We start from the raw sequence: 10,503 nt of genomic DNA, 5'->3' as shown, positions 1-10,503 counted from the left end.
CCACAACAAAACCTAACCTAGACAAACTAAAGAACTTGATGATAAATCTTGATAAGCTCCAGTTCTTCGTCGTCTTGAAGTTGGCTCTCTTAAGCTAAAGTGTTGCTGTGCTCACTTAGCCTCTCATTAGAATGTTGTGAATTGTGGTTGTCGTTAAGCTCCAAAGCTTGTTTGTGCTGTGTTTATATAGAAGTAGTTGCCGCCTCTTGAATGTATAATCCAACCAAGTTTTGGTTTATAATTGTACATGAAAACCAAACCCCGTTTGACTTGGATCTTCTTTCTTTCCTTGTATGTGCGTCGGCAAACTTGTTTCCTACTTCAATGTTAATTCCGTGTTGATCAACTTATGGTACTTATGAAAATATCACATAACTTCAAACCCATCTTTAATCGAATAAGAATCAGTCAATATTTCATCTTTTCTTGTGTTGACATGAAATAGCTTTCCAAACCCTCATTGCGTGATAGTAAGGATCCGTTTTAAGAACTTCCTTTGTTGATATGACTGCTTCACTAAAACCTTTGGAGATCTTTTTGGATATCTGGTTCTTCAATGAATCCTTCCTTATGTTTCTTTTGATTGTCATTGGGTACATAGTTTGTCAACTCATCAAAACTTCAATGTAAGCTCATAATCTATCATTAATCCAAAAACTACTCAACAGATTGATGGAAAGGTGACTTGCATTGTACTAAGGTGGGTGAGTCTGTAGCATTCTTGAATGAATGTGCTAGAGTTGATTGATAACAGGAAATGTATACAGTTTGGAAGTTGAAGTCATATTTTTGAGATGAGGCTATGTTCGTGGTGGTGGAATATGTCGAGGTGTTGTTGGCTAGATAGCTTGGTTGAGTATTTCAAACATGAACGACTTGGCGTTAACCTGTGCGTCTGAAGCAAGTGAATTGTAAGATTTGATACTTTTGTGTTAGGATCGAGCTACTTCTATGTACTCAAAGACCTAGATTCTTTGAGCAACTATGCAAGAAGGTAAATTGCCTAATATAAAATCAACACAAGAATTTTTGCGTGGAAAACTCCTTGCTCAAGGGAGGCAAAAAACACAGCTTATCTCTTATAGGGCTTTCGTCAGCTTAACTAAACTCTAGCAGTTTATGGCTTACAATCTTCATTGCAATACAAAGGAACTGTTCCAAACAGTCCTGCCTCTACCCTCTTAATACGATACCTCAATAACTCTACCTAGTCAAGAGGTTCCCTTACAATCAATACCAAAACAGACATATTACACAATACTTGCAAAGGTAAATAGATGGAACCACAATTCAACCTAATTAATAAACAAAGAACTGAAAGATAAATCTTGAGAAGATCGAGTTCTGTAGTTGGTTCTTCTGGAGACTGTGTGATGACTGCGCCTACTATTGATGCCTCACGTTGGATTTTTGATTATGGTTGTGGTTAAGCTCCAATGTTTGTTCGTGCTATGTTTATATAGAAGTTGTTTCCGCCCTTGAATTGTTGAATCCAACCAAGTTTTGGTTTTATTAACTATATCCAAAAACCAAACCTTGTTTAACTTTAATCTTCCTTCTTTCCTCGTATGCACGTCAGATATTCCTTCTCCTACTTCAATGCTATTTTATGCATTCGGCTTATGGTAAGAATTTAACATAGTTGAACTCTGAATCCTCATCGAATAGGAGCCAGTCACTTTCCAATTTTCCTTGTCAGTTATGAAATTGCTTCTTCTAATGCGTCTCTTGTGTTGCGATAAGGATCATTTCCTTTGAGTAGTTCCTCTAATGTTGTGACTGCTTCACGAATCCTTTGGAGATCTATTTGGACTTCTGGTTCTTTAATGTCTTCCTTATATCTCCCTTGATTGTCTTTGGGTATATTATTTGTCAAATCATCATAACATCAATTTAAGCTGCGCATCTATTATTGAGTCAGCAGCTACTCAACATTTTGTATTTGCTAAAGGCATAACAAGGTAGCGATCTCAGAGATTTCCTAGTTGGGAAAGCGTTCGAAGTAGTGAATGAGTTAAGTGAAAGCACAAGAAAGAGAATTTGATGAATTTAGATTACATGATGTTTTATCGGGTTTGCGTCAAGGTGTGAATTGAGAAACATGAAGATTAAGTCACAATTCATAGTTCCTTGGTACTAAGTTGATGAGTTGGGTAGAATTCAGCTTTTGAAGTCGATAATGATAGCATAATATTGATTATTCATAGGAAAAGGACAAGATAGGCCGCCACAGACTTATGAAAGGTCTATTATTGAGTTTGTGAAGGTTTAGAATAAGTTTAGGTGACTATTAGTGATATTCGGGGAGTTGTGCACTTTACACCGGGTCAGATTTGTTCATAGGATGTCAGGTGGCATATGGTTATTTTATCAAAAAGGTTTATGGCCACACTAGTAGCCCATTTTCAACCAAATTCGATAGATTGACATTTCATGATAGCGTTATGACATGATTACGTGACTTATTCGTCACGACCCAATTCACGGGTCATGATGGCACCTACACTATTCCCCGTACATGCGAACCATCCTTAAATCATTTACTTCTTTTAAGAAACTTATGCGGAAACTAAATACACTGAAACACTAATCAACAAGTATGAACATAAACAAGTGCAGAAAAAACTTCAATCAATAAAATCCCCAAAACCTGGTCTTAACATGTACAAGAGCTTCTATATGAATTATACAGTTTGAAACGTAAGGTGCAGACTCAATACTGATTACAACTTCTGTCTATGGATAAGAAATAAACAGAAAGCTTTAGAAGAGACTCCGGGCTGCAGGATCGTCTAATAGCTTATCGAACGTCTCCGATAAATCCTTGAAATCCGTCGCGAGGTCTCGAACATGAACCTGTACCAACTCTGCACTCCATAAGGAGTGCAGAAAGAGTAGCATGAGCACAACACTAATACTCATAGGTATCATAGGCTGACAACAATTAGGTCACGCATATAAATAGAAGAAATCACTAAGTAGAGCAGATAAGAGATCAAGTATAATCACTAAGCATGTCAGATAATAGGTCACAACAATATACGGTATAATAAGTCTCATTATTCTTAGATCATAGGCCTAAGTGTGATCTCTAATCCTCAAGTACATCAAGAGTAGTGAATAAAGAACCTTACAAGCAAGTAAGAACTCAATCAAGTCATCAACCAAGAATCCATGAGGAAATGTATCATGCAATGATGTGGGATGCAATGCCCCCCAGGCCTCCTCTCTATGCCGTACACACATGCTAAGGGTGATGCCTCAAAGTCATGACCCATGAGGGACCCGCAAAGTCCACGTACCCTTATTCCGGCAAATGACCTTGGATACGAGCATTCATCTCGCTCCGGTAAATGACCTCGAATCACGAGCACTCATTTTTCTCCGATAAAGGCCTCGATTCACGAGCACACACACACTCTCTCTCTCACTCCGGCAAGGACCTCAGAGGCTACACTCTCTCACTTATCATCATTTCAAATCACCATCATATCAAATCACATATGGAGTATGGGATGCAATGTCATGCATGAAATCAACATCAATCACACCATAATTTATAAGAATTAGAAGACAAATGCCAATGCCAGGAAATCAACTTAAAAATGAATCAATTCACAATCATAGAGTCAGTAATGCGTATCATGAGTGCCTAACTCAACAAGACATCATTAGATAAATTCCTCTCTATTCATAAGATAAGTGAGAAATCACAGATAATGATTCAATCAATACTCCCAATATATCAATGTGTATTCTTCCCTATTCATGAATCATAACGTAATGTCAAGAAACAGTTCGCACTAACTCTAGTCACAATCTAAAGCAAATATGGCGACAATCCCACATAACAGCATCACACCACAATTTATTAGAATTAGAAGACAAATGCCAATGCCAGGAAATCAACTTAAAAATAAATCAATTCACAATCATAGAGTCAGTAATGCGTATCATGAGTGCCTAACTCAACAAGACATCATTAGATAAGTTCCTCTCTATTCATAAGATAAGTGAGAAATCACAGACAATGATTCAATTAGTACTCCCAATATATCAATGTGTATTCCTTCCCTATTCATGAATCTTAACGTAATGTCAAGAAACAGTCCGCACTAACTCTAGTCACAATCTAAAGCAAATATGGCGACAAGCCCACATAACAGCTGACAATACCAACCTAATTGGAATTCACCTTCACACCATGCCCGAAGGCCTATCATGCTTTCCCGGTCAATAACTACTATCTACATACACTTCTCTAATCGGAGTCTAAACATAAGTAAGCCGTAACCCACCTTAATGCCGAACAGGTGCCACGAACTATCCATGTCGAGTCCTTCCCTTTCGAATCGCCTCCGGATGCGCAATGCCTAACGGATAATTACTCGAGTTAGGATTACGAATTTAAGTATTCTCATAAGGCAAATCTTCTAATTTAATTTAAGAAAACGAACTTCAAGAACAACCTCGGGCCCACAAGGGGAAAATCGAAAACTTGAGTTGCAAACAAATTGCCGATAGTCTAGGAAGTCATAAACCCAAGATTTATAAGAATCTAACTGTAAATTGGCCTTCAATTTCACTAATCTATAGAAATCCCATTTTATGCCAAAAAATCATTAAATCAATCATTTTGAAAATCCATTTTGAAATCGAACTTCGAGTTGGAAATAGTCTACCCAATCCTTACCTAGCAAGTAGCAAGGAGATCTTCCCAAAATAACCCAAGATTTGTAAGAAAACCCCATTTTGCAATTTAGGATTTAAAAGTCATGAAATCCCCCATCCCCAACCTGATTCTAACCTGAAATATTTACTAATCTAAGATGAAATAGTAGTATAAAGATAGAAATCTTACCCTCAATGGTCATCCTTTAGAAACGCCTTAGGAATAGTCCCATGCCAAGCTCCCTAGGTCGAAAATGGGTTTGGAGTAAATGAGGCTCAAGTTTAGGAGACAAGCTTTTAATGTTTCTGATTTTCAGCAATCCTACGAATAACCTCCTCAAACTTCATACCCCTACAATATCCAAAATCTCGACTGCTCTCGGAGTGCACTAAATTGCCCAGCACAATGTTCCCGTCTCCCTTTTCGTTCAAAAGTTTATGGAAGTATTTCTATCATCTTCGTCTAATGTGTCCCTCTTCTCCCAATACTTTGCTTTCCTCGTCTTGATGCACTTTACTCGGTCTAGATCTCGAGCCTTCCTTTCTCTTGCATTGGAGAACCGATACAACTTCCTATCCCCACCTTTATCTTGTAATTCTTCATACAAGCATTCAAACCCTGCCGTTGTATATTATAAATATAAATGAAGTTAATGTGTGTATTTGACAGCTATTAACAAATTGAAGTGGATATCTATTTATTTCGCCTGAAATTTACCCTCACTTGTGAGCAAGTTTTAACGAAAATGGGGTTTTAGTTCAAATGTTCCCAACAAATGGTCCCACCTAGATCTGAACCGTCTAGAACTTTCTAAGTGATGGACTGGCGGGAAGTGGGAAAAATTCAGGAACCATATGGCGGGAATACCTCGCTTTTATAAGAAAACCCTTATCCGAAATTCCATGAAATTTTTTCCATTAACTATTAATTCTATTTGAGTATATTTTGGTTTGTTGATTGAATCTGCGTTTGCTGTATATATGGGGAAGAGGAAGAAGACGGCTAGGGCTAGTGAAGAAGACATGAAGGAAGATACCATGGCTTCTTCTTCCCATAACAAGAGTCTGTATGAGGTGCCACCCATGCTTTTCTGCCCTATTTTTTTTAATAAAATTAGATAGAGCATGGACTATTTTGCCATTACTTTACCTAAAAATGGAGGATTTGTGTATATCTTATTTTTTGGTATAATTAACGGTAGAATATAACTGAAGAAAGTGTAATTGGGGATTTTCGAATTTCACCCTAATATACTTAATTTGTAGCAAATCCAATCTGGCCATAAAAAATTAATTATTTCACGTATTCCGGGTAACCTATGCCTACACTCTACCCTCCCCAAACCTATGTTGTTGTTGTATTTCTTCATACTCATCTAACAATTTTTAGTCTTGGAATTCAACTTTAAGCATTCCTAGTGTCCACGCTACTCCAAACCCCATAATCTAATTGGAAATACAAGCTGAGGTGTCACTTTCTCAATTGAATGCAGAAACTCTCTAAATTAGCCTGTTGAATGAGAACCCATATATGGCATGGTAGGAGAGAGCGCAAGTGCTTGATGGACTTGATTCAACACCAAAATAACGGATTCCATTATGAAGGAAGAAAGATAATAGAAAACTGGCGCAGCAGTATTGTTCTATTGCACGTAATCTGTGTGCCAAGCCGGTCTCCCTCTGCCTATACAAAGAGCGTGTTCATGATATATTCAAGTGGTTTAGAATGTAACAATAATAATCATGTGGCATTTATATCTCTACCAAAATTACGGCTCAAAGATCTTTCTATGAACTAAGCACATGCATTTCTTTGCTATGTTTGTTAATTGGTTGTAGAGCTGAATAATTAACAAGTCATCTGCTTTATAGATTCTTGGTGTTGAAAGAACAGCATCTCAACAGGAGATAAAGAAGGGATATTACAAGTTGGCTCTGCGCCTTCATCCAGATAAGAATCCTGGAGATGAGGTAAACAACTGGTTTATAAATTTTGTTCTTCACTACTGCTATATCATTAGCTAACACGAAAAGACTATTTATGTTGAAATTTTCTTTCCATAGGAAGCCAAAGAGAAATTTCAACAGCTGCAAAAGGTGATAGCAGTTCTTGGTGATGAAGAGAAACGAGCACTCTATGATCAGACCGGCTGTGTTGATGATGATGTGAGTGCTAACTTGGACCCCTGGTTCTTGGAATATTGTTATTGCAGTTTTGGAACTTTGACTATAGTTGGTATTGTTTGGAACTTTTGCTATTACTTTAGCTTTTTATTGCATGTGATGACGCAGTGCAGTAGAAAGTGTGTTTTAAATTTAGCAAAACCACAACTCACGCCGCAGTTTTATTGCAATGCAACTTCTCCAACTAGCAAGTATGTTTCACTTTCTTTTAATTATACCAACTAACATGAGGTAAGGATAATTTTCAACGCAAGGGAAGTAATTCAACAATTTCCCCTTGCCTTACGTGAATAGAACAAGGAAGTTTGACTTTATCGATTACACATATGTTTGTGATTTCATTTTATCATTATAATTTGACTATCTAATTGTATCCGAACCTTAGTATGTTATGGTCATTTATCTACATAGAGATATTTGAAAACTTTACATAATCTGTAAAATAATAATTGCACCCTATAGTTGAGATTGCAATACTCCCTCACAGTAAATTGGGTGGATCACTCTTTAATATGTGGTTTGCACGTTTTTATCTGGTAATTGACAGGACCTGGCTGGAGATGTGGAGAACTTGAAGGAGTTTTTTCGAGCTATGCACCCAAAGGTAATAGTGACATGGATATGTAACTCTATCTTAATCAAGTATTAGACATGCTCTATGGTTACATTAATGTTTGTTGCAGATCACTGAGGCCGACATCGAAGAGTTTGAAGCAAATTATAGAGGATCTGAGTCAGAGAAGAAGGACTTAATTGATTTGTATAACAAGTATAAGGATAAAATGAATAGGTATTAGCTGAGAATCAAGTACTCTTCTCATTTTCATTTACCTTTTAATCTCTATGGTGCCATCTAATTCGTTGGCCTGCAGGCTCTTTTGTTCTATGATTTGCTCTGACCCCAAGTTAGATTCACACCGTTTCAAAGATATTCTGGATGAGGCAATAGCTGCAGGTACAGTTTAGCTTCAGTTATATGAACTTGCTTTGAGAAATTATGTGTTCATGACACTCTTAAATGCATCTAAAACCAATACTGACGACCTAGTGTATATAGGTTTAGATTGCGGGGATCTGTTTCTAATTACAATCTCTGTCATTTACAAGCACAGACTAAATGTTTTCTATGTTCTAATCATGTTACGTTTTGCAAACTGCTTTGCTACCTGGTTGCTGCTTCGAAGTACCGTAATTACAAGACAGAATACATAGGCGGTCCATCAAACTTGCGAAATGTTTTTATCTAAACTAATGCTACGCCTATTGATAAATTTTTATGGTTTTCTGGTGGTCTGAGATTAGGGGTGAGAAAGAGATCAAGAATGAGATGAAGGCTTAGTCACGTTGTTATCGTTTACACTTGTTTGAATACCTCTATCTTCTATTGTTTTGCTGCAGAGATGATGGAATTTTTTTGGTTTTTTCTTTAGGTCGTGCTTATAATATGACTTTTAATGTTCTTATTTGTAAAATTAGTGAGTAAGTTGTGTGCTGGAATCTACCTATTTTTTTAGAGGATATTTTCTCCGTCTTTGATTAATACATAACCAATGGAACCTTCTGAGTCAGAAAAAAAAAAGTGGTGGTTGTCTACTGTGCACGCGTCTATCGATTCAGAAATGAAGGAGATGGTGAGCAGTGATTCCATGGCGGCAACACCTAAAGCAGTGACCATGTCTATGGGTGGATTTTTTTAGTGGTGTTCCATCTGGTTCGTTGTGGCAGGGCCATTAGTGGCGTCGGCAGTGATGGTGGTGGCAGGGTGAGAGTTTGTTCTTAAAGAAAAATATGGCCGCTCCTGCGCTTGGCATAAGTGTGGTGCACTCACTGTGCCATGCCAACAATGTGTGTTTAATAGGCACAATTTGAGCATGGATCAAGTGTTCAATAGGTCGTAGCCTTAGTTTAGGTGCCTATAAAGTTTTTTGATAAGTTTAAGGGCTGCTTATGTATTCTGCCTAATTACAATTTACATCCTTTAGCATTGTTGCATTGTGGTGTCGGAAACAAATTCCTCAACCCTCACTACATAGGTCTTTGCTTACAATGAACTTGCACCTTAATTTCAAATCTATAGGGGAGCTCAAATCAACCAAAGCATATGAAAAATGGGCAAAGGAAGTGTCTAAAACAAAACCACCTACTAGTCTGCTGAGGCGGAGGGAAAAGTAAGTCATGGTTAGCCTTATACTCATTGCTACTTCTAACATTAGCCATATTCTTACTTGTGGAGGTTTGAAATGTTGTAGGTCAAAGAAAGGATCAAAATCAGAGGACTTATGTGCTATTATTTCTCAATGCCAAAATGAACGGAAAGGCAAGATGACCACGATGTTCTCATCTCTGATTAGCAAATTTGGTGGGGATCCATCTGCTGCAGAGCCCAGCGAGGAGGAATTTGAAGTACGCTCGTACAAAACTAGAGAGTAGAAAGAACTCCAAGAGGAAGAAAATGTAATATATTGTGTTTTTAGACCTTGCTGCAAAAGTTGTCAATGGCTTAATGCTACTATTTAGCCATTTTTCAGAAATCATTAGGTATTTTGACGTTTTTGTACATTTGACGGTAAATGTGGAAAGCTTTATTTGCTTATCGCCAGCGTTAGCTGTCTTGAATTTTCTCCTGTCAGTAACAACACAGGTATAAGGCACCTGATGTGTTACCCTGTTGAGTGGTTTGAGGATTTCATGACGAATGGGCATGTTTATGCCTTGACACGAGTTTCTTCATTGAGCCAAAAAATAAATGACAACACTAAAATTACTAGTCCGGAATCTTTTTAACCCAAAAAATAACTTTTAAAACCAAACTAACTCTTAAAAAAAAAAGAATTAAATTAGGCTTCACGCACAGAATCTGTGCGTGAAATCCTCTTTCTCCCGACCCCAACCTTTATTCTTTGGAAATCAAATTTAAAATTAAGCTTTTTTCCGTATTTTAATTGAAGATCAGTCACGTTTCAAAACACCGGAATATAAATATTTTATATAGAACTTAATATTTTTTTTAGCGTAAAATAATGTCGGCTCATTACATTAAGTATACATATATGTTTGGATCATCATTTTAAGGATTGTAAAGTGCCTCGAAGTAAGTTTGAAAACTTGTTATCTTTAAAGTGCCTCGAAGTAAGTTTGAAAACTTGTTATCTTTAAGTTTTAGGGGTTGTAAGCTTGTATTTTCACCCCTTGCTTGATTTGATTACACGTCATGCTTGTCAATTTTAGCTTTTTTATCTCACATAAAGGACCGATTTGACAATATATCATGCATGCCAATTTCAGCTTTTTAATGATACATAAAAGACCGATTTGACAATACATTATGCATGCCAATTTAAGCTTTTTTATGACATATAAAGGACCGATTTGGCAATACATCATGCATGCCAATTTCAATTTTTTTATGACACATAAAAGACCGATTTGACAATACAATGATGCATTATTTGACCATTTTATTAGACATTAATTCGTATTGCGCGACATTAATTCATATTGCGCAACATTTCAATGCGCAATTCAAGTGTATTTATACCCCATGCTTGATTTGACTATACGCCATGCATGTCAATTTCAGCTTTTATCACACATAAATGACCGATTTGACAATACAATGCATGAAATGACGAAAATAGTGACTATTGC

At 36.9% G+C, this 10,503-nt stretch overlaps 1 protein-coding gene across 1 annotated transcript; it reads left to right on the top strand.

Annotated features, from left to right (window-relative positions):
• The first annotated feature begins 5,420 nt into the window (after positions 1-5,420).
• LOC132051474 (chaperone protein dnaJ 6) lies at positions 5,421-9,448 on the top strand. The gene is given in 9 exon segments (XM_059442553.1): positions 5,421-5,745; positions 6,544-6,642; positions 6,736-6,837; positions 7,403-7,459; positions 7,539-7,645; positions 7,728-7,810; positions 8,933-9,023; positions 9,105-9,261; positions 9,263-9,448. Coding segments are annotated over 9 exon segments (840 nt in total). The 5' UTR covers positions 5,421-5,652; the 3' UTR covers positions 9,314-9,448.
• Positions 9,449-10,503: the final 1,055 nt, after the last annotated feature.

Source organism: Lycium ferocissimum, chromosome 4 (assembly GCF_029784015.1).
Source record: "Lycium ferocissimum isolate CSIRO_LF1 chromosome 4, AGI_CSIRO_Lferr_CH_V1, whole genome shotgun sequence".
NCBI classification, from domain to species: Eukaryota; Viridiplantae; Streptophyta; class Magnoliopsida; order Solanales; family Solanaceae; genus Lycium; species Lycium ferocissimum.
Note: the sequence above shows the minus strand (reverse complement) of the source record. Positions and strands in the feature narration are given on the sequence as shown.